At 41.2% G+C, this 25,658-nt stretch overlaps 1 protein-coding gene across 3 annotated transcripts in view; it reads right to left on the reverse strand.

Moving 5' to 3' along the window:
• The window catches only part of usp15 (ubiquitin specific peptidase 15), a 109,430-nt gene that overhangs the window by 28,070 nt on the left and 55,702 nt on the right, over positions 1–25,658 (reverse strand). For all 3 annotated transcript variants that reach the window (XM_078219699.1, XM_078219698.1, XM_078219697.1), the window contains 6 exons: positions 13,323–13,467; positions 5,007–5,180; positions 3,614–3,772; positions 2,284–2,508; positions 297–380; positions 106–200 (listed from right to left, as the gene is read on the reverse strand). In XM_078219699.1, coding sequence (XP_078075825.1) covers positions 106–200; positions 297–380; positions 2,284–2,508; positions 3,614–3,772; positions 5,007–5,180; positions 13,323–13,467 — 882 coding nt within the window. The remainder of the gene's footprint in view (positions 1–105; positions 201–296; positions 381–2,283; positions 2,509–3,613; positions 3,773–5,006; positions 5,181–13,322; positions 13,468–25,658) is intronic.

A 25,658-nucleotide genomic window follows, 5' to 3' on the forward strand; every position in this document is an offset into this window, starting at 1 on the left:
CAACACTTGTAAACGTATTTTGTTAAAGGCAGGGTTTAGGTTTTGGAACAAACAGGCCACAAAACTATACTAAAAGGAAGCTGGGGGAGTTACACAATTACTTACACAAATATGTCATCTCTTTCCATGATGCTACTCAGGTTTTCATCCATAGAGAATATTCTATGGAATCGGTGATTGTATATATCTGTGACAACCATCTGAAAACAACGCACAAGAAAATTACGTCAACAGCTCTGACACGAGAAACAAAAAGAAAATAGATTGTTCAAAATTGGGAGAACTCGGAACCTCACTTTGTCAGCAGGAACATCTGACAAACCAGACAGTGCAGCACACAGATCCGAAATAATGCCGATTTTAGGGACAACGACTTTATACTGAAAAAAAACAGAAGAACTTCAGTTAAACAGGTATTTAATATAGTGACATCAGCAAAAATAGTGTGCGTAAAAGCGTGCAAGAAGCTTAAGTTCAAAAACTACATAAGAAAGTTTCAGTGGTTTTAAAATAGCCAAGGTTACACTGACCCTCAATGAACTTATCCAAATGCAGTTACATTTCCATGCTTAGTGTCTCTTTTAACGACTTCTCTTTTCCCTTGTACTATCATCACAGCACCTCCTCAAGGATCTATACTTTGCCCCCTCCTCTTGCTCATCTACATGCTGCCTCTTGGTGATATTATCCACAGATACGGATAACTACACATGTCAACACTATAACTTCTACCTTGAGACATGATTAATCCAAAGCATTTCTTGCTGGTCATTCACCCGGCTGGTGGTCTGGATAAATCCTTCATACAGGTTTTGCTTCAATCTCTCCGAAAGCGGACAGAGTCAACATTTGATGAGACGTAACCAGAAATGGACCGTTGTGCCGCTTTATTTCACAACAAGGAGAATGCACAGAGATGGCAGCAATAATTGGATGCATGTCATTCTAACTTATTTTGGCACAATACAAAGAATGTCGTGTTAATCGCACAGTGGGCTATTGTGTCTGATTTAAGAGGGCTTATAAATATCATAGGAACAGGATGGGGTCATTTAGTCACGGGCAGCACGGTGGTACAGTGTGGGCGGCATGGCGGTACAGTGGTTAGCACCGCTGCCTCACAGCACCAGGGATGAGAGTTCGATTTCAGCCTTGGGTGACTGTCTACGTGGACTTTGCACGTTCTCCCCGTGTCTGCGTGGGTTCCCTCCAGGTGCTCCGGTTTCCTCCCACAGTCCAAAAGACTGCAAATTGGGTGGATTGGCCATGCTAAATTAACCCTTAGTGCCAGGGGGATTAGCAGGGTAAATATGCAGGGTTACAGGGATAGGGCCTGGGTGGGATTGCTTTTGGTGCAGGTTCGATGAGCTGAATGGCCTCCTCCTGCACTGTAGGGATTCTATGACTCTGAGTCCACAAAGCCTGTTCCGCCTCTGTAATTCAATGAGATTATGACTGATCTGCAGCTAACTGCATATACCCATCTCTACTCCATATCTTATAACACCTTTTGATGAGCAAAGATCTATTAATTTCAGTTTTAAAATTAATTGATCTAGTATTAATTCCCATTACAGAAGAGAGTTCCAAACTTCTACAATCATTTGCGTGTAGAAGTATTTCCAAAATTTACTCCTGAAAGGTGAGGCTCTAATATTTAGACCATGCTGCCTTGTCCTAAACTTCCCAACTACTCCAGTATTTCTCACATTTGCCCTTTATGAAAGCCCTCATAACTTTCTCTTTTACAAAACTAACTCTACTGGTAGCTATCAAGTCTTCTGCTTGTTGTTGTTTCCAGACAGAAAAGGATGAAAGACCTTTCAATACAATGGTTTTGAGGTGCTCAGTGAACACCGAGACAGACTAATAAATTGGATTGTGAGAGGACCTCACCAAAGCTAGTTCAGTACCTATTGTTTCCACACTCTCTCTGCTTCATTAATAATGGCAGAACGTTCCATCTCCTCTCTCTGGAACCAAACTAAACCTGCCTCTGTGCTTCTCTGCCCTCAAACCCCAGGTTTTTGACCTTTACTTCTATTCGGAATTCTGATTTCCACCCCCAGGAATGAAATACGCCCATCCCCTCTGACTTCTCCATGAAGGACTTCAGAACATTTTGAACAGCAAAAATACTACATAAATACAAGCTGTTGTTGAATCTGGTGTTTGGATAGATGACTACTTTCTGTGTTAAAAAGGTGCAACCACAACAATGACTGAAAAGCTTTCAGACTCATTCTCCAGTTCAATTGGAGCATTAAACCACGCTTCTCATACCTGCATTGGCTTGGTGAGTGGTTCCATTCTGACAAGAAAAACTTCCAAAGTGCGTTCTTTTTTCAAGGGTAAAGGAAGCGTTAAATAACAAAATGGGTCAAATGTCACAGAAACCTTCGAACATTCAGGGCAAACAAGAGTAGATTTAAAAAGACCGTGGAAAATATCAACAATGATAGAATCATTCCGTTTCCTGTGGTTTTCCCAGGCCTCCTTAGCAACAACCTTCAAAAATAAACAAAATGAAACAGGTTTCAGAGGACAAAGCACAACTCACTCATCTATAATTGATTAGGTGCATTGATCCGAACAGGCGCCCGAGTGTGGCGACTAGGGGAATTTCACAGTAACTTCATTGCAGTGTAAAGGTAAGCTTTACTTGTGACTAATAAATAAAGTTTACTTTTACTTTACTTGACAGTGACAGTTTTCCTCTGACCAAGAATGTTTAAAACTGGGACTCTATATATTACAGAGAATTTAAAACACAGAAACAAGCCATTCAGCCCCACTGGTTTATGCTTCCAGTGAGCCTCCTCCCACTCTGTCAAACACTATCAGCATAATGTCCTATCCCTTCCTACTCTCTGTATTTATCCAGCTTCACCTTAAATACATCCATGAAAGATAAAAGCTTTCATTTTGCGGAATTTCTCAAAATTACCCTGGCTTCACACCCCACATGTATTGCTAATTCCATTATTACTCTCGACATTTCAGCATTTAATAGCAGAATTTCAGCTGTCATAGTGACAACTACCGGACAGCAAGAATCTTTGAACTGTACCAGAAATATGATTTTGACAGCAAAATGATATTGGCAACCTGAAACATACATCTTTGTTTCATGATAATTCATACAATTAAACTCCCGGGGATATGTGAATAAAAATTGATAAAGCATGCACATATGATCATTTAGGGGAAGCAATAGAAGGGATCGAACAATTAATATAATGTACTTTTAACTTTTACGAACACTTTATTTAATCTCCTACCTGTAAGGAGGGAGAACTACATTTAACAATTGTTGAATCTTGCTGGGAACCTACCATTCACTTAGCCAAATGAAAGCCACTCTGCTGACATGCGTTTTGGGTCTGTTAACGAAAAGCTCTCATTGTGGGATCAGAGGCTAACTAGTCCGAGTTGGCATTGATGCTTTACCATCACTTTGGAGCCCTAAACACCAATTTTGACAATGAAGTGAATGGGGAAGGAGAATATTTCACATTGAAAGCACTTCTCCAGAGAACACAGTTCACCTTCAACATTTATATAAGAGTTAACCGCTTTAAAATATGAAAAAGAAAATTGCAATTGGCAGTACCTCATCGGGTCTCCCTTCTGCATCTTTGAGCTGAATGTATGGCTTTTTTCTAATCCTATTCAAATCTTCGTGTAAGCCATCAAGAAGAAAGGCAAGCAATTCTTGAGAGTCCTGTTGCTGGTAGCCAGAAAACTGAGGAGCAAAGCGACCCACTTGCGTCTGAAACAGGAAAACAAATATAAACTGTTTACCATCCATTTACAATGGTCCCACAAAAGTGACAAACTGCAGCAAGTGATTGAAACACAGTGCCCATGGATCACATAAGGCTGAACTCACTGCTGTGAACTCCAATGTTGGACAGATGCCAAGATACTCAAGAATTTTGAGATCAGAAAAATTGTCTGTGGGTTTGAGCTGCTGGCAATTCCATTTCCCTACCTTTTTATAATACCATTTGTGGCTCATGTGAGGAACTAACGGAATGCCACTGTACAAGCTTTTGCCATTTTGTGTTTTAGGCTGTAATGGTGAATAGTTCGGCTATAACCAATCGAGGCATCTACCACTGAGGCAAGGAATCCCAATCAGACATTGCCTTTCATTAATCAGGCCAAAGATCAGGGCACCTTTGGGTTCAGATGCAATGCTTCAGTCCAGATAAGAGATGAGATCCCATGATTAAGGAAAGCTCAATTTGCAGTTCCCAATAAGGACAATTTTTGTTCAGTGTTTTGAGGTACTCTTGCGATCAGGAGAAACATATGCAGAAAGTGTGTCCAGGAAAAGAGACATTCTGGCTACAATTCTGACTGACATGGCCACAACTGCTGGGCAAAAATAGAGCAATTGATGGTTGTCCAGAGAAGCAAACAGCCCATCTTTGGAGACACCTAACTCCTGACAACATCTTGTGAATAATGCAAAGACATAAACATACATCGAAGATAGAAGCAGGAGTCGGCCATTCAAGCCTCTCTACCATTTATCATGGCTGATCATCAAATTCAATACCCTGATCTCGCCTTCCCCCATTTCCCTTGATCCCTTTAGCCCCAAGTCATTCCATACATACAGATGTATTTTCTGAACCCAAAGCACACATGGCAAGTCTCAGCCTCATGCTTGTACATTCTGCACCATTACACATGAATCTTGTTGCATTTTGCAGTGTCCAAAGCCTTTGGTAGATATTGATGCAGACGATTAGATCGAGGTGCTGATTTGTCTTGATGTAGCACTGTACGTTTTGTTCCAAGAGGCGCACAGTACAACTACAGCCCAGCTTATGTACACGCTTTCTACTGAATAGAAAATTTTTGCCTTAACTTGGGTGCTTGTAAAATAATCTTCATTAAACTTTCTATCCAGTGTAAAACTCCATTATATCAAAGAGTTACATTCAAATGACAATACACAAGTCTTTACTTCACCTAAATGTTTTAATACATACCTTAAATGCCCTTGGAGTAACATAGCTATATTTTCCTGACCACATCTGCTTGATTAGATCTGCATAAGCATTAGCTATTTCTCCTTTCATTCCCAGTAGGTTGTCATGATTTAACTCATCCACATACTCATCGGACAGAAAGTATTCTGTCAATGGCGGGGTATTACTTAGACACTAAAAACAAAATCAAAGCGAAAAGATAAACTTATATGAAGTAACAAATAAACTAATCTCGACAGTTTACCACTTAATTATCCTGAATTTCTACAAGATAGATCACCGCTGAAAGTTAGTCCACAGTATTGCTGGGTCAACTCTGGCTACATGGCAAAAAAATGCTTGTACCCCAGTCACTGTAAACAGTTATGACTAATAAGTTAAAACAACAGCACACCTCGTGTTTGAGTATTGTGTTGAGGTGTAAAATAAGCACTGTTCAGAGTCAGAAAAACATAGTCTGAATGGACGAGAGCATGAATTTGAGAGCTGGCCCTAGTTTTAGTTCACCAAGGAGCAGCATAGGGTTAAGGAAGAAATGGGTGGGTGGCTGGGCAAGGACAAGTCTTGGTGGAATTCAGAGAGACAATAGCATCTGGGGCAGACAGAAAAAGTAATCACTGGGGTTGCTCTGACCATGATTGGAGATAAACACAACAGGATTGCTCTCAACAACAGTGCATGAGGTAATTGGTCCATCGCTGGACATCCTCCTGCACTATGGTGCAGTGCTCTATCTCAACTTGCAGCTGAGAACCCACTTAACAAAACCAATAAAGACGGGCAAGTCATAATTTTCAATTCAGAGTTTAATCCACATTTACAAACATTGGCTACTCTAAGCTTTCTTAATTGGCCTCCAAAGAGCAAATGGTAGTACGAACAAGCCAACAGATGCAACATGCACAATGGAAATTAAAAGTACAACTGATAATTCGATTCACTGTGGCAACAGTTGCCATATCAACCAGATTTAAGAAGAAATTAAATCGCATAAGGTGAAGTTGCTTATTGCATTTATCTGTTGCCTTCATTTAATTACTGTAAATATAGCTCTGATGTTTCTTGACAAACCAGATGGTCTGGGTAACTAAACAAAGCAAAATGCTGGAGGAAAGATTTAACTCTGTGAGGGGCGAGTGAAGCAAAAGCCTCATCACCTGAGATTAGCTCCCCTATAATAACTCCTTCTGATGGCACAGCGGACAGTGCAACGGTTTGACTTAACAACCAATGTATCAGATTTCAGTCAGATTGACAAGCTCACCCACGTGATCAGTAACAAAATAGGGATCTGCTGGAAGGGGATATCCCCTGGGCTCATGTTTAACATGGGACAGAAAAAGCGAGTGGGCAATCCAAGCCAACAGCCCGGCAGAAATAAAAACATAAATTGTTGGGAAACATACAAGTCAGTCAGCATCTGCAAGGCGAAAGAATTGGTTATGGTTTTGGAGTTGATCCTTTGGGAGAAGCGTAAACCTGAAAGTTAAATGCTCATGCTTGCCCAAGAAAGTTAAGCATTCTGTATTTTATGCATTCTTTAAAACCAATTGGATGATAAAAGTCCTCTGTGAGATAATTAATTGGATCTATTTAAAAATTGAGGTTAAAAGCTAGGCAGGAGAAACAGGCAAAAAAAATAGAGGAGGTTGTAAAGGTGTGAAATTACAAAAATTAACCTACTGACCAGTATAGAACACCGGGGAGAAAGGAAGATTTTTTTCTGAAGCTTGGATGAGTTTGATGGAACAGTGTAAAGGCAAAGGTGAAAAGGTCAAGTTAGAATGAAAATAGATCACTTGACTTGAGGCAAGGTTCGGATCAGATTTGAGGACTGAACAAAACCATCCGTCATCTTATCCACAAATGGCTCCCCAAAGTGGACAAGATTGTCCATGCTTAATATTCTTTGAGAAGGTGGAGGTGAGCTGGCTTCTGGAATTGCCGCAAGTCCCTGTGGTGAAAGCGTTATAGTAGATTAAACTAAGCACAGGTAAATTGCTACCTTGTGTGAAATGAGTATCTGGGACCTTGGGATTTGGTAAGGATTAATGCCTTTCAATGTAGTGCACACAGGCTTCCAAAAGGCACTTAATAAAATGCCGCAAAACAGGTTTGTGAGCAAAGTTAGAACTCCTGGAACTTAAGGAAAGTAACAAGATGGGTATGAAATGAGCCGAGTGGCAGAAAACAGAGTAGGAGTGAAGTCGTTTTCCAGACTGGAAGATTTATAATAAAGTTCTCCAGGCATCAGTGTTAGGAACCCTGCAATTCCCCATTTTTAATGATATAGGCTTTGGTATATTGAGTACAATTTCAAAAATTGCGAATCTCACAAAACTGTGGGGAGGATTAAATTAAACTGCCAAAGGGCAGACTGAGGTTGGTGGAATGGGTGGACAAGTGGCAGATGAAATTTAATACATAGAAGCGTGAAGTGATTGATTTTGGTAGGAAGAACACAGGGACAATATAAAACAAACGGTGCAATTCTAAATGGGATACCCCCAGGACCCACTGCTCCTGCATATGTGCATAAATCACTGAAGGTGGCAGGAAAGTTTGAGAAAGTGGCTAATAAAGCATACAGGATCCTGGGCTTTTAACAATAGGGCAAGAAGTCTCACAACACCAGGTTAAAGTCCAACAGGTTTATTTGGTAGCAAATACCACAAGCTTTCGGAGCGCTGCTCCTTCGTCAGATGGAGTGGAAATGTGCTCATTTCCACTCCATCTGACGAAGGAGCAGCGCTCCGAAAGCTTATGATATTTGCTACCAAATAAACCTGTTGGACTTTAACCTGGTGTTGTGAGACTTCTTATTGTGTTCACCCCAGTCCAACGCCGGCATCTCCACATCATTTTTATCAATAGGGACAGAGAGCACAAAAGCAAGGGAGATATGATAAATCCGTAAAAAACATCGATTTGGCCTCATTTGGAGCAGTGCACCCTGTTCTGGGGACCACACTTTGAGAAGGATGTGACGATATTAGAGTGGGTGCAGAAAGGATTCACAAGAATGCTTCCAGGGATAAGCAACTTCAGTTATATAGATAGACTGGAGAAGTTGCGACTGTTTTCCTTTGGGCAGCGTGGCGGCACAGTGGCTAGCACTGCTGCCTCACCGCATTAGAGAGCCGGGTTCGATTCCCGGCTTGGGTCACTGTCTGTGTGGAGTCTGCACGTTCTCCCCATGTCTGCGTGGGTTTGCTCCGGGTGCTCCGGTTTCCTCCCACAGTCCGAAAGATGTGCTGGTTAGGTGGATTGGCCGTGCTAAATTCTCGCCGTTTACCTGAACAGGCGCCGGAGTGTGGCGACTAAGGGATTTTCACAGTAACTTCATTGCAGTGTTGACGTAAGACTACTTGTGACTAATAAAATAAACTTAACTTGAGAAAGTTGAAAGATTTGATAAATGTGTTCAAAATCAATAGGGGTCTGGACAGGGAGAAACTGTTCCCATTGGCGGAAAGATCAAGAACCATAGGGACAGGAGTGGGCCATTCAGCCCATTAAACCTGCACTGCCATTCAGTTTGATCATCTACTCAACAACATTTTCCCACCCTATTGCCATATCCCTTGTCATTGGTCTCTAGAAATCTATTGATTTCTGTCTTGAACATGCCCAGTGGTTGAGCTTCCATATCCCTCTGAGTTAGATCATTCCAAAGACAACACACTGAGTGGACAAATTCCTCCTCATTTCAGTCTTAAATGGCTTACCCACTTATCCTGAGATTATGTCCCCTGGTTTTAGACTCATCAGCCAGGGGAACCATCATCTAAATGTACCTTGTCACGCCCTTTAAGAATTTTCTAAGTTTAATGAGGTCATCCCTCAATCTTCAAAACGCTAGGGAATACAGGTCCAACTTCCTCTCACTATACAATCCTGCCATTTACTTGGACTATCCAAGTCCTTTGGAAGCCTCCTTGCATCCTCCTCACAACTTACGTTCCCACAGTTTGCTGTCATCAGCAAATTTTGAAATATAATAACTGTCTTCACACCCAAATCGTTGAAACATAGAATCCCTACAGTGCCAAAGGAGACCATTCGGCCCATCGAGTCTACACCTACTCTCCAACATAGCATCCCATCCAGGCCATATTCCCATAGCCCCACGTATTTACCCCTCAGGCGTACCATCTTTTCTGGTATCCTTATAAGCCACTTCCTTTGATCTAATGCAATCTTTAATTTCTTTGGTTATTCACTGTTTATTTACCTTTCCCGTTCGGTGTTTGCGCCTTAGAAGAATGTACATCAATTGGAGACTGCAAAGTATTTCTTTAAATACTAGCCATTGTCAGTCAAATCTTCCAATGTATTTTCCCAATCCACCATAGTCAACTTGCCCCTCATACCTTCATAATTTCCTTTCTTCAGATTTAAAAGATTTACGGGCGGCACGGTAGCACAGTGGTTAGCACTGTTGCTTCACAGCTCCAGGGACCTGGGTTCGATTCCCGGCTTGGGTCACTGTCTGTGTGGAGTTTGCACATTCTCCTTGCGTCTGCGTGGGTTTCCTCCGGGTGCTCCGGTTTCCTCCCAAAGTCCAAAGATGTGCGGGTTAGGTTGATTGGCCATGTTAAAATTGCCCTTAGTGTCCTGAGATGCGTAGGTTAGAGGGATTAGTGGGTAAATATGTAGGAATATGGGGGTAGGGCCTGGGTAGGATTGTGGTCGGTGCAGACTCGATGGGCCGAATGGTCTCTTTCTGTGTTGTAGGGTTTCTATGATTCTATGATAAAACCCAGGCTTCAGGATGAACTGCATAAAATTCAAACTTAATGCTAAATTCTATCTTATTATGGTCACTATTTCCCAAATACTTCCATATAACAAGGTTATTAATTAGCCCTTTCTCGTGACACAACACTAAATCCAAAATACTCGATCCCTAGTTGGTTCAATGTACCACTCTGGAAACTCATCTCGTTACATGTGTCTATTATTCTAGTAAGGCTTCTTGGTGAAATACCAGTATGGATATCCCACAGAAAATCTATTTTAAAAAGCAAAGAGGGGTGTGAGAGAAGATGTCCTTGGGGTTGCATCATATCGTAGGTAGCAAAAAATAGGAGTGTGAACAAATACTTCCCACTTGCCTGGTTGAGTGCTGCTCCAATAACACATGCAACTCAACATCATCCAGAACAAAGCAACCCACAAGACTGGCATCCTGTACACCATCAGCTCCCTGTGGCGACAGTGTGCATTTACAAGGTGCACTGCAACAACTTGCCAAGGTTTCTTTGATTGCACCTCCCAATCAAGCGCTCCTATCACCTTTGTGGACAAGGGAAGTATATAAATGGGAACACCACCACTTGCAAGTTCCCCTCAAAGCAACACATTCTTGACTTGGAACTTTATCAACCATTCCTTCACTGTCGCTGGGTAAAATCCTGGGACTCAATTCATAACAACCCTGTGGGTGTACCTGCACCAGATGGACTGTAGCAATTCAAGAAGGCAACACACCACTACCTTCTCAAGGGCAATTAGGGATCCACAATGAGTTTAAAGTTTATTTAATAGCATCACACGTAGGCTTACATTAACACTGCAATGGAGTTACTGTGAAAATCCCCCAGTCGGCACAATTTGGCGCCTGTTGGGGTACACCGAGGAAGAATTTTGCATGGCCAATGCACGTCTTTTGGACTGTGGGAGGAAACCGGAGCACCCGGAAGAAACTCACGCAGACACGGGGAGAACGTGCAGACTCTGCACTGACAGTGACCTAAGCTGGGAATCGAACCCGGGTTCCTGGCACTGTGAGGCAGCAGTGCTAACCACTGATAAATATTAGCCTAGTCAATGGTGTCCATATCTGGCGAACAAATTAAAAACAAATTGACCAAAGATGATCTAGTAGATGCAGTGAAATTTGGACAAAGAACATATAAAATTATATCTAACCCAAATAAATATTCCGAGGGTGTGTGTTAATGCACTCAAACATAGCCAAATGCCCTTGAACATTTTCTATTTCTCAATAACATTCCAAAAATGGACGTGTTTATATCCAATTGAGAAATTGAAACATGAACACCGCAGATTAAGGTTTTTAAGCAAAAAAAAAGTTAGTTTATTGCTGCATTTTATGGGTTCCTACCTCTTTTTACAAGGTTTCAGAAAAATATAAACATTATAGAAGGAGAACATACAACACCCTCGAGCCAGCTCTGCCATTCAATAAGACCATGGATGATCTTCTACGTCCACATGACATTCCTGCCCTATCCAATATCTCACGATTCATTTAGTGCCCAGTCTTAATCTTGAATATACTAAATGTCTGAGGATCCACAGCCGTCTGGGATAGAGAATTTCAAAAAATCTAAAACCCTTTCGAATGAAGACAGTTCTCATTTCAGTCGTAAATGGCTGACCTCTTATCTGGAGACCATGACCCCTAGCTCGCGTAAGCTATAATTGGAGCAAATCATCTCCACTGCATTTTGAACACATTCAGCGGCAAAACTGCAATAACTCACTGTGAACCAGCCAGAAGTCACAAAAGGAAAATGTGTAGCCGTGAGAAAACAGCACGCGTATTCCTCTGTGTCACTGCAGCAACTGCAGCACAGCAATTGTTCCTGCAGTCAGAAAGGCTGTGCTCTCTCCTACTTGTCATTTATTGCTTAGCAAATCTAAAGGCACAACTATGTGATTACCAGTAAAACTCACTGAATATTGACAAAACGTCCACAGGATAATTTTGCATGTGTAGTCACCAAAAATAAAATCCCAATTTTAAATTATGATTGAACACCAGTTCAAATGCTTCAGCAAATTATATTTAAAATGGTTACTTGTGATGATTTAATTTTCTGCAATCCCAGAAGGGTTCCCTGCAACATTCTTGGCACCAGTGTGAAGAGTACTGAGGGGAATCCAAACCTAAACACTACATTTGATATTGTGTTAGAAAACTGACAGCACGGAAATATTCCTGTACGGATACGACACTGAGAAAGAGTATATACTTCCAGGGCTGTGTTTCCCTCCAGTTTATCCTAGCAAAGTTAGCGCAGCTTGGGTGGAATTAGCCGAACCAGCACAAAAGATGAGGGTCTTTTAAGTGTAAATGAGATGTATCCAAAACCATTCACGCTCGAATTCCTGCAATTTTTAACACTGGCTCAAGTTGGGTTCAGTCAACTTAGACTCCATTCCCAGCTCATCACTCCCAGCACAGCAAGTTTCCACCAATTGAGCCTGTTAGCCAAGATTCTTCAAAAATGAATCATTCTCAATTTCGTGGACACAGTGGCATATTATCTAAAACTTCGATGCAGCAAAAAAACTGTAATTTCTAAGAAACCGACTAGTATACACCAATGAAAGTAGCAAATGGTTCAGCCTGGCGTTTTCAAATCAGTTTCCGCGTCTTTAAATCAGGTTAAAGTTTATTTATTAGTGTCACAAGTAGGCTTACATTGACACTGCAATGAAGTTACTGTGAAAATTCCTTAGTCGCCACACTCCGGCACCGGTTTGGGTACACCAAGGGAGAATTTAGCATGGCCACTGCACCTAACCAGTACGTCTTCCAGGATGAGGGGGGAAACCCGAGCACCCAGAGGAAACCCACGCAGACATGGGGAGAATATGCAGACTCCACACAGTCAGTGACCCAAGCCAGGAATCGAACCCTGGGGCCCTGGAGCTGTGAGGGAGCAGTGCTAACCACTGTGCCGCCCCTCTCAGGTGGAACACTGGTCATTCTTATTACAAATGCTTTTTTTTTGATAAACCCATTTTCAGCTGCATTAATAAAGCTGCACTAGATTATCACTATAAAAATACCTCAAGGAAGACTTCCAATGGAAAGATTAAACAAAAACCATGTTTTCCTGGACTGCGTTGGCTCACACAAGACTTTATGGGTAGAATTCTGCAGCCACGTTGGTCTAAAAGCCGGAAATTCCCTCCCGACTATCAATGGGGCTTCACATTGTCCCCAATCCGCCCGCTAAAATTCCAGTGGCGGGTGGGATGGGAGAATTCTGGCCTATGTTTGCGATTATATGTATGATTTCTACTTGGAAACTTGGAATTTAATCAGCGCAAATGACCACATTTTTATGATCGCATTCAAAGCAGAAAATCTGCACACTCCTAAGTACTTCAATGAAAATGTCCCAGATAGGAATATTTTCTGTAGTCATTTTGCACACACTAAATAACCTACACAAAAGAATAATGGAGTTTAGGTGAAGGGCACGAACCACCCTTAGTTTCAGTATTAAATATTTACAACATTCAATGATTAGAGATTGCTCATTATCAACCTACCTGAACTGCTGAATTCATAAAACACGTGTTACCCAAATTACTCAGGCCACAGAGGCCGCTCTGTTCACTGTGTCTTCCTGGTTCTAGATAATCGTAGCTGTTATAGCCAGAATATGGGGGGATACAGTAGTTTGAGTTTTTCACACTGAAAGAAAAAGAATGGAGTATTTAGTTAAAAAAGATGAAATGTCACTGATCTCAGAAGAACACACACACACATATATACATTTATTAATAAAGAAATTGCAGGGCTTATCTGGAGTATTTGCACAAAGATTAAAATGTTAAGACTCAAAATAATTCAGACAAACTCTGTAGGGTACCAAAAACAGTTGCTAGTATCACTGTCATAATGCATAAATCTGTAGTGTTACTAGACCTCCTGCATAAGTACTGGGATCACTACCATTCATCTACAGGAGCTCTTTCACAGCTCACTTTGTTTTCCACTTCTCCATCTAATTTTAAACAGTCTGACTTTATACACCAGCAACATAGAATCATCTCATTTCTTCCGTTTTTACAGCATGAAACCCATCATGGAGGCAAGGCTAACAGGAATCTAGGAGGAAAGGGAAGAGTGTGCTTCAGTTACAGGTGAGGGTGCAGACATTCCAGAGGCCTCCATGACATCACTGGCTCAATACATTAGAGGTTCTATTTATAGCGTGATCTGCTAAGGCAGCACAATCTAGGTTTCACATGCAGCCAGGAGCCTGTGGTGGAATGGGGAACTGACTAATGCATCCTGGCAAACAAGCTGTGCAGAAGAGCTACGACTCCGTCAATTCAGGGGCGGGGAGGGGACTCTCCTTACTTCGATGATGCCGAAAGGGAAGTCATAGTTTAAGAAAAAGACCGCAGTGGTGTGAAGTCTGATCTAATTCCTCCTAAACAGCAAGCATTACAACCTCAAGGGCTTCAAAAGCAAAGCAGCATGGATTTCAGGAAATCTGTGATGCTACAGAAGTTGCAAAAACTACAAATACATAAATAAATCGCTGCACTTCTAAAATTAATTTGGCCTCTCAAGGTCACTTGCAAAGAGCACTGATGAGAAAGGCAATACACTCCTGTTAAATAACTGCAAGGAAGCAGTTCAAAAACTGTGCTCTGTTAAGGCTAGGTTCTAAAATGAAACAAGTGGAATAAAAAAAAGTCACGCTGGCAATACATAAATAATTCAGACCCCTTTCCAAATAAACAATTTAACTGCAATCCACATCTCTCTACCCATAAACAGCAATTTTGGCTACATTTATTTTACGAACCCTTTGAGGCACACCTAACTTTTATTAACTTGGCTGGTGCACTGAAGTCGAATTTTATTGATGAACATCTGCAGGTTCTCTCAAACACCAGGACTACACTTTTTAAAATTAGATGCTGGGGAGGTGGGACAAGTTACTAAATTATTAAGCGTGTCTTTAAATCTCTTTCTCGAAATTATAGTCAAGATTCCTAGTCAACCATCCTTGACATTCAGTTCGACCTTGTATAATTTCAGCTCAAAAGTGAAGGTAGGTATCAGATGGTGCACCATGGCAAAAACTTTTAACACCTCACTGAAAGCAGGAGAATGTATGGCACTTCATGCCTGATGTTCATCACTTTAAAAAGACAAAATTCAAGCATCAGTTATCTCAGTCTAAGGAATGTAACTGAGCCAAGGATTAAGATGGTAATCTAAGCTTAAGGCTTTTAAGCAGTTGTTCACTGATCAAACAGATTACAAGGGGGAAGAATATTGCTGCTCCCACTTTATCACAATGGCAAACAGACATTACATTCTTAAAGACAAACACTTGTTTTTTTTTACATTACCCTCCAGAAAATACTGAGGGGCCCAGGAGGTTGTTCATGTTCATTGGCTGGCAAAGGGACAAACCTTATGGAGTCCACTAGCTGTGCAGTTACAGATGCTGACTGCACAGAAAGCCAAGGCTTTGCATACTGGAAGGAGAGATGGCTAAGAGGTAAACTTTCACTGGGATCTACTGCTCTTCTGTAATGGGGATATCAGATCTCTGTGCCTTTATACTGGTTGGTCTGAAGTTGGAGGCGACAGATCAAGGGGGCGGAGGGGGGAATTTAAAAAAAATTATTCATTGATGGGACATGGGCATCGCTGGCCAGCATTTATTGCCCATCCCTAGTTGCCCTTGAGAACGAGGTGGTGAGCTGCCTTCTTGAATCGTTGCAGTCCATGTTCTGTGGGTTGACCCACAATGCTGTTAGGGAGGGAATTCCAGTGCCAATTGGAATCCTATTATGTTATCTGGAAAAATATAATCATTCAACTATTGTTCTACACGAGATGTGCAGCAGTGACTGACCAGCACTTTGAGAAAACATGAACATATGGAACCACAGTACGCAGGAGAAAAAAAAACAAACCCCCTTCGATCAGACAACTGCCTCAATTTCAGATACTAGACTGCTAATCTTAAGCCTTTACTGCTGCATTTGTAAATAAGGATCAATAAATACAGCACAATTTACTATCTTGAGACAGGAGGCAAAGACATAAATCTGTTTTCTTAAACACACAAGTTTTCAATTAAATAGCTTCCACATGTAAATTTTCTTTTAGAATTTGTCCATACAAACCTTGCATTGGCAGAAACAAGAGGAGCATCAACACTGGGAAGGACAACGTCCCAGTGAATGCTAGATTTTTCTAAAAATCTCAATTGACTAGGGCAAAACATGACTGATTTCTGCTTGTTGCTTTACTCTAACAATGTCTAACTGTTGTATTTGACAGTCAATGATCATGTTTTGGGGTTTTCGGGAGAATATTTCCTCAAAGGATTTTGGAGAGAAAGTACATTTAAGGGGACATGCTTTTTACATTCACAAGTTTTAAATAAAATAGGCATAAATGAAAGGTGGTTAATTATCAACAAGCTAGGCTTTTATGTTGTCCCCTCACAGACCATAGAAAGCATTCTTTCTGGTTGTTTCACAGCTTGGTATGGCTCCTGCTCTGCCCAAGGCCACAAGGAACTACAAAAGGTCGTGAATGTAGCCCAATCCATCACGCAAACCAGCCTCCCATCCATTGACTCTGTCTACACTTCCCACTGCCTTGGCAAAGCAGCCAGCATAGTTAAGGACTCCACGCACCCCGGACATTCTTCCACTGGGAAAAAGATACAAAAGTCTGAAGTCACGTACCAACCAACTCAAGAACAGCTTCTTCTCTGCTGCTGTCAAACTTTTGAATGGACTTATCTTGCATTAAGTGGATCTTTCTCAACACCCTAGCTATGACTGTAACACTACATTCTGCACTCTCTCCTTTCCTTCTCTATTAACGGTATGCTTTGTCTATATAGTACGCAAGAAACAATACTATTCACTGTATGTTAATACATGTGACAATAATGAATCAAATCAAAGACTAATATAAGCAGTTATATTATCCTGTCTCAGCAATTGCCTGATACCCCTCATGTTGGGAAGCTTCCCTTCCCAGAGAGATAGCAAGGCCTGCCTGGCATTGGCCTTTCCCACATGCTGTGACTATAGGAAGATTAAAAAGCTATGTTAACAACTTGATTGTTTAAAGAAAGCTGTGAGGGCAGTGTGGTCCAGCAAAAGCTGCAAGGTTGAAACACAGCAAAGTAGTTGGAAATCATCTGACCCCACTGAAGTGCGGAACTGCAGTGTGTTCATTATTCTGCAAGGACAAATTGTGTTAAGTGAATTCAATAAATTTGAGGATAACCATTGTTTTTTAATTTTCATTTATTGCTCTGTACATGGTGCGAAATAAAGCAGCATAATGACTCTACAGATGATTTTTTAGAGTTTTCTCCCAGGTGAACAGTGAGTTACAGGAGTTACTAATGATTTTGCGACCATGCTTATTTTCTTGGTCCACATTCAATGTTTGAAGCAACACACAAGACCATGTGCAAAAGACACAAGTCACAGAATCTTACAGCCCAGGAGGCTGCCATGTAGCCCTTGTCAGTCCTCAAAGAGCTGTCCAGTTTAATCCCGTGCCCCAACTTTTCCCCCCCAATGCCTACAAAATAGCTTTCTTCAAGTACAAGGGGAGCAGGACACATTGTTATATCTAACAGGGTTTAAGTTGCTTTATAAGAGGATGTTGGATGGTGTGCCTGAAAGACACGGAGAATCCATTTAAGGGAACAACTAATACTGCTGAACCTGAGCAGCTATATACAAGTAGATCCAAATTTGTAACATGCCTATTTATTTCAGGAATAATGAAAACACTTTTAATTTAAGCCTGTGTATATTTAAAGGAGGGAACGGGGATAGGTGCTAAAAATACTTTCACAAGCAATTTATACTTTAAAGCTAAATATTTGGGGATATATACTTTGGATGCTAACTATTTCAGCTGCCTCAAAGGTTTAGCATTACTTCCAGCTCTTCATTTCGTACTTAGGATTGTTTAGCTGGAGTTCAGACAAATGAGAGGGAGATCTCATAAAGACTTACAAAATTCTAACAGGACTAGACAAGGTAGATGCAGGGAGGATATACCGATGGTGGGGGAGTCCAGAACCAGGGGTCACAGCCTGAGGATTCGGGGTAGGCCATTTAGGACGGAGGGGAGGAGACATTTCTTCACCCAAAGGGTGGTGAGCGTGTGGAATTCAGTACCACAGGAAGTAGTTGATGCCAAAACATTGAACGTATTCAAGAGTAGGCTAGATAAAGCACTTGGGGTGAATGGGATCAAAGGTTATGGGAAGAAAGCAGGATTAAACTATTGAGTTGGACAATCAGCCATGATCGTAATGAATGGCGGAGCAGACTCGCAGGGCCAAATGGCCTCCTCCTATCTTCTATGTTTAAGTTGATTCTGAGAATATTCCCCAATAGTACCTTGCATCAGTGGTTACCGAGGAAGAGGACTTTACAAAAGCAACGATAAACGTGGAGGTTGTTAGGACACCAGATGAGATAATAAACAGGAGGTTTGTAAAAGACTGTCTAAATCCAGTGCTGCATCTTAACTTGTTGAAGGAAGGACAGGAATTTCAAAGGTGCTGATCACCTTTGAATCCTTCTGATAGACAAGGCGAACAACAGAGATTTGGGGGAGGGGGGTGGGCGGATGGCAAATGGTGGAGGCTGCAAATGTTACACCCTTGCTCCAAAAACCCAGTCAACTTAATGTTGGTGGTGGGGAAGTTTTTCAGACAATAATGCAGGAGAAAATTAACAACAACTTGGATAAGCGTGGACTAATAAAGGACATGTTTGACTCAACTGATTGTGTTTTTTAATGAGATACTAAGAGAGTGGATGATGGTAGTGCAGTTGATATTGTATGCACGAATTTCAAGACATTTGATAAATATGGGGTGGCACAATGGCACAGTGGTTAGAGCTGCTGCCTCACAGCGCCAGAGACCCGGGTTCGATTTCTGGCTTGGGTCACTGTCTATGCGAAGTTTGCATGTTCTCCCCATTGTCTGTGTGGGTTTCCTCCTGTTTCTTCCCACAGTCTGAAAGACGTGCTGGTGCGGTGCGTTGACCCGAACAGGCGCCGGAGAGAGGTGACTAGGGGAATTTCACAGTAACTTCATTGCAGTGTTTATGTAAGCCTTGTGACACTAATAAATAAACTTTAAAAACTTTAAATATTAGGTTTCTGAACAAAACTGTTCCCATGGGATAAAAAGGGGAGCAGAAACATGATCCAAAATTGGCTGAGGAACAGAAAACAGACCACTGTTTTTTGGACAGAAGGGAGGTAAACAGCAGTGATGCCAGATGAGATAATAAACAGGAGGTTTGTAAAAGACCGTCTAAACCCAGTGCTGCATCTTAGCTTGTTGAAGGAAATAAGGACAGGAATTTCAAAGGTTCTGTGCTGAGATCACTGCTTTTTTGATATACAATAAATACATGGATGATTTAGACATGGGGCTACAGGGCACAATTTTGAAATTTAAAACTGAAGTATTAACAGTGGGGAAGATGGCAATATACTTCAAGAAGATAAACAGACGGGTGCACTAGGCAGACACATGATAGATGAAACTCAGCACAAGATTAATTATTTTGGCAGAATGACGGACGAGAGGCAAAATAAGCTAAACAGTAAAGGGGTGAATTAATAACAGATTAGTGGGGGGTGGGGACTGTATCTGAATGTGATAGGACAGGTTAACAAAATTATGAAGCATATCCGATCCTGGGCTTTACAGAGACAAAAGCAAGAGTTTGGCTCCAGCTGGGGTAGTGTCCCCAGTTCTGGGCATCATATTCCAGGAAGGACGTGAAGACTTTGAAAAGGGTACAGTTTGCTAGAATGGTTCCAGGAATGAGAGATTACAGTTACACGGATAGAAGCTGGGTTATGCACCTCAGGGCAGAGAAGGCTAAACCTTAAGATTTGATAAGACCATAAGACATAGGAGCAGAATTAGGCCTCTCGGTCCATCGAATCTGCTCCGCCATTCAATCATGGCTGATATTTTTCTCATTCCCGTTCTCCTGCCTTTTCCCCATAACCCCTGATCCCCTTATTAATCAAAAACCTATCTCTGTCTTAAAGACACTCAATGACCTGACCTCCACAGCCTTCTGCAGCAAAGAGTTCCACAGATTCACCACTCTCTGGTTGAAGAAATTCTCCTCATCTCTGTTTTAAAGGATCGTCCCTTTAGTCTGAGACTGTGCCCTCTGGTTGTAGCTTTTCCTCCTAGTGGAAACATCCTCTCCACGTCCACTCTAACCAGGCCTCTCAGTATCCTGTAAGTTTCAATGAGATTCCCCCTCCTCCTTCCAACCTCCAACGAGTACAGACCCAGAGTCCTCAACCGTTCCTCATACAACAAGCTCTTCATTCCAGGGATCATTCTTGTGAACCTCCTCTGGACCCTTTCCAAAGTCAGAACATCCTTCCTTAGATACAGGGCCCAAAACTGCTCGCAATACTCCAAATGGGGTAAATGGTAAGTGTGTTTGAAATCATGATGGGTTTGGATAGAGTAAATATAAAACACTGTTTCGAATGGCTGAAAGATTGATAACCAGAAAGCACAGATTTAAAGTAACTGGCAAAAGAACCAGAATTAACATGAGGAAAAACATACTTTAAACAATGGGTGGTTAGGATTTTGAATGCATTGCCTTATATGGTAGTATATGCAGATACAATAGTAGCCTTCAAAAGAGAGTTGGATAAATTGAAGGAGAAAAAATTAGCAGGGTTATGTGGAAAGAGTGAGGCAGTGGAATTAGCCAAATTGCTCTTTGTAAAGTCAATACAGACTCAATGGGCCAAATGGGCTTCTTCAGTGCTTTACTATTTTATGCTTTAGTTAGCAATCTCTATTACCAGATTTGTTTGAGTTTGAACTAAGTAGGACCCGGACTGAATAAAAGTCTTCCACAAATTTTGAGAACTGTACTGGCGCCATGTTTCATCACAGGAAGAGTTACTGATGAAATCCACTTAATACACTATCGGTTTTCAGGTTTTTAAAATTTAATCAGGCAAAATCAATTCAAGCACAAAACTTCATTGGTTCAGTGATTTTTCAAAATACAACAACTTGCATTTACATAGCATCAAAACAACTGTATTTAGATAATGCCTTTAACTTAATAAAACATCCTAAAATACTTTACAGAGACATCACGAAATAAAGTAGGACCCCAAACTACATTAGGATATAGAGATGATGACCAAAAGCTTGGTCAAAGAGGTCTGAAGAACTGTCGTGAAAGAGGAAAGCGAAGTTGAAGAGGTTTAGGGTGGGAATACCAGAGCCTCGGGCCCAGGAATGGCATGACTATCCATGGTCCAGCAATTAAAATTCAGGCTGCACAGGAGCTGAGAATTAAAGGAGGGGCAGAGATCTCTGAGGATTGATGCAGAGGTAGGGAGGCAAAGGACATGGATTGAATTGAATTGAAGATGAGGATGAAAATTTTTAAATTGAGTTGTCAGACTAGGATCCAATGTAGGTCACTGAACAAATGGGTGATAGATGAATGAAAGCTGGGTGAGAGTTTTGAATCAGCTCAAGTTTATGAAGGGTGAGAAGTGAGAGGTTGACCAATGGAATTGACAAATCTGGAGGTAAAGGCAGAGTGAAGATTTCAGCTTTCATGGGATGAACATTTTCAAGGTTAAGATCAATAGGTTTTTAATCAGTAGTGTAATTAAAGATTACAGAGGTAAATCGGGAAAGTGGACTTAATGCGTGTTAGAACAGCCATGATCTTATTAAATGGCGAGGCAGACTCGAATGGCTGAATGGCCTATTCCTGTTGCTATTTCTCATGGTCTTAGGGAATTGCTTGGGTTAGGACAGGAATGGCTGACAGATTTCCTTCCTTGCATCCACAGTGTTTCACTTTTATCTTAGTGTTTAACTCACTGCCACTTCTCTTCTAGGAATACCTTCCCTGAAGAAGTCTTGCTCTTCTCTCTGACAGAATTTCCAATTCCCCCCCACCCCCCCAACAGTATAAATCTCTGCTGATTCTCTTTGCTCTCAGCTCTGATGAAGGGTAATCTATACCCGAAACGTTGACTCTATTCTCTCCCCCACAGGTATTACCAGAGATTTTCCAGCATTTTCTGTTCTTGTTTCAGATTTCCTTATAGGACGAGTGAACCAGATGGTTTATGAAAATTGGTGGTAGTTTCATGGTTACCATTAATGAGACTAGCTGCCCTGGTGGGACTTAAACCCATGTCCCCAAAGCATTAGCCTGGTTCTCTAGATTACGAGCGCAGAGACATTACCACTACACCACCATCTCCTGCGATGGGCGGAGACAGGTGTTGTGAGAAATGAAACTAGCCATGAAGTTCTCTCAGTTCACAAAAAAAATTAGTTAAAATTTTAACTCACGGTATGCATTACAAAATGTTTACACAACTTGTCTAAATGGAAGTTTTTAAGAAGTCAACTTTAATACAACATGCAAAAGTCATTACTCTAAGAAAAACAGACAATGGCTTCACTCAATTTTTTAAAGTAGTTTTAAAATAAATTCAAAGTTTCAGTAAACTAGTTAAAGTTGCTAGTTTTGTCCTTTTCACTGACTGTGTGGAGTTTGCACATTCTCCGTGTCTGCGTGGGTTTCCTCCGGGTGCTCCAGTTTCCTCCCACAGTCCAAAGATGTGCGGGCTAGGTGCATTGGCCACGTTAAATTCTCCCTCAGTGTACCCGAACAGATACCGAGTGTGGCAATTAGGGAGATTTTCACAGTAACTTCATTCCAGTGTGAACGTAAGCCTACTTGTGACTAATAAATAAACTTTCTTCTTTTCTTCTAAAGCCAAAAAGGGATAGAAAATTGCTTCTATCCGTACAATGGAAAGCCAACTGCTTATTGAAACATATCGGATATCAATTTAAAATGACTTTAGAATAAACTGAAACCAGAGAGCTTTTCATTTTAGATTCCCTTGAGACAACTGCTACTTTCTTAATCCAATTTAGCTAGAATAGATCCATGTGATTATCACACTGATCATAAATTGATAGTACTCAGAATCTTCCAATACTTTTAGGATACTCAGTCCTCAACAGATTGTCCATTTTAAGAGAAAGTGTCCCTGCAGCTCTGGATATTTTCTGATCCAGGTCCCCTCATGGCTTATGGTGCTTGTGAAGCGTAGGCAAAGCCACAAAGACCAGGTAGCTCCCAAAATTTAAATTCTAGTCCATTGCTCTTGATTAGTTGGACTTGACTGCGGTCATCCTGAATTAGCGAGCAACCTCTGCTGGATAGGAAGCTATTACAACAGAGATTCAAGAACCAATTGACGCTTAATGCTCACCCATCATTTAGTCAGGAAACAAGATGGAGGGTGACAACAGTACCGGGCTCAGTAATGATAACTCATTGACCTGATTTACCAAGTGTCTCACTGGATTCTAACATAAGGAATAGATCACTTCCACTTCCTTGCGAGGTAGGGCTTTAACATGTAGACCCAATCTTGTGGATAGGATATCAGGACCACATCACCTACCTCATTACAATCTTTCCACAACCACTTGCAGGCCTGAAACATGCTGTATGCTTCAGTGGAAGCACCTATTAACATTCCTTACAACACAAGCTATTTGTGTAAGGCTGCTCACCACTGTGCTAAGCACTTGCAGAATTACACCTGGTGAGGGATAAAAAATCAAATGAAGCTGAGGTACAGATCAGCTAGGATCTGACCGATTGACAGAGCAAGCTTGAAAAACTGAGTGGTCAATTTGTGTTGCTACATTCCTGTGAGACTGAGAGATAAGTTCTGAGCTTTCAGCATAGAACGTAGGAAGCAGTAGCTTGTAGGACAACACATTTACAACTGAGAAGGATCCAGCATGGAACGCACAAAGAAGCACTAGAATGTGGATGGTTGGTAGAAGTCTCAGTACTGTAAAAACATCTTGCCCTGAGCCTCCTCATCTGTAACTTGATGAGTCAATTGGAGACTGCTATTTTTAATGCCATAGGGGAGCTAGGAACTCCCAATTGCAGAGATGCAGTTGCAAATAATCAAGTTTAAATCATGGGCAGTAGAGAACATAAAAGTCAACCAGGACATTGCCCATTTGATTGAAATAAGCTTGTTCAAAATGTGTAATATTTCAATTATGTTACTTCAAAGCAAGTGTTTCTTTTTATGAATCCCTTATGCTATACTTGTAATTTCCCATAGTGGTGGAAAGTGGCATCAAAAGCAGATTTTCTCAGCTCCCATGCAATAAAATAGATTTGCTAAATTTAAAAGGTTTGGTATTAGTTGAGCCTTTCAAAAAAAAATTGTGCTACGGTTTTCATTTTTTTTTTACTGGCATGCAAACATTACTTGCTAATCCCTGATACTCTCACAGCACACATGCAATAAGGATTTGGCCAACTGAGAACCAATTACAACAGCATATTTGACTGCTTATGAAGCCTCTTACCTGCACATTAACCTAAACCTTATTCTCCTAATATTCTGATTACAGGACCATGTGTTTTGCGAACAGGATATTCTTGTAATCGGGTTGAAGCATACACAAATTAAATTTGGATGATGTATGATCAAAAAATGCTTGCATTGAATGAAAAATAATGTTGCCACTTTAATTTGTTTAATTTTAGAAATAGAAATAGAAACCCTACAGTGCCGAAAGAGGCCATTCGGCCCATCGAGTCTGCACCGACCACAATCCCACCCAGGCCCCTACCCCCATATCCCCACATATTTACCCGCTCTAAGGGGCAATTTTTAGCATGGCCAATCAACCTAACCCGCACATCTTTGGACTGTGGGAGGAAACCGGAGTACCCGGAGGAAACCCACGCAGACACAAGGAGAACGTGCAAACTCCACAGACAGTGACCCAAGCCGGGAATCGAACCCAGGACCCTGGAGCTGTGAAGCAGCAGTGCAAACCACTGTGCTACCGTGCTGCCCAAATTTTGTAAATCAGCTGTCGCTTGCTCAAAACTGGAACATAAAATCGACGGTGGGAAGTAATATTCTGGTAATATACTCTGCCACAACTTCAACTGAAAACTTAAATGCTATTTTTGGCTATATTTGCAGTAAAGTCCTGGAGCCTTCTACAATTGCAATTTGAACAGTACAGAACTTTACTGTGACATTTTGTCAATTCAATCACCCTTTTGTTCTGATATTGGTATCTTCGAAACCAATGGAAGCCAAGGTTAACAAGTTATCAATTACCCTGAAATTTCTGACCAAATTCATGATCAGCAGGATAGTTTTCCACTGGTGATTATGCTACTTACATTACATCTCTCTGCAGCTCTGCCCTTGAACGCTTTGGTGAAGTGTGTCATGGTCTTGGGCCAAGAGGTATGACTCTAGGCATGTCCAAATGATTTACAAACATAAGGCTGGCCATCAAATAAATGGTCATGATTGACTAACTTCCTTTAAAATTGTTCTCTTGTGCTAAGGCTGATCCTTTTTTTTACATTAGCTCAAAGGCTCTGTCCTCTCTTGCAGTCAGTTCTCATCTTACATCAGTGATCTGTCGTATTTATCTAACCTCATCTATTTTTGCTGATGACTTTGCTCTACATTCATTAATTTTCTGCAGCTTGCACATCACAGCTGAATGAGAACATCTTGATTATCTGAAAGCCACTAAACAGAGACAATTAAAAAGACATCTTTATTCCTCGGAGACAAGATTTCTTCACCTCTCTGTGTCCCAATCTATCTATTAATAATCACCTATGATTCAAATGAAACTGCCACATTTACTACAATGCTAAAACTGTCACTGAACTTACTGTTTTAATATCAAAACAATTCATTGAACAATACACCACAGAAAAATTTGGACAGCAAGCACT

The sequence above is a fragment of the Mustelus asterias genome, chromosome 9 (genome assembly GCF_964213995.1).
Source record: "Mustelus asterias chromosome 9, sMusAst1.hap1.1, whole genome shotgun sequence".
Taxonomy (NCBI): domain Eukaryota; kingdom Metazoa; phylum Chordata; class Chondrichthyes; order Carcharhiniformes; family Triakidae; genus Mustelus; species Mustelus asterias.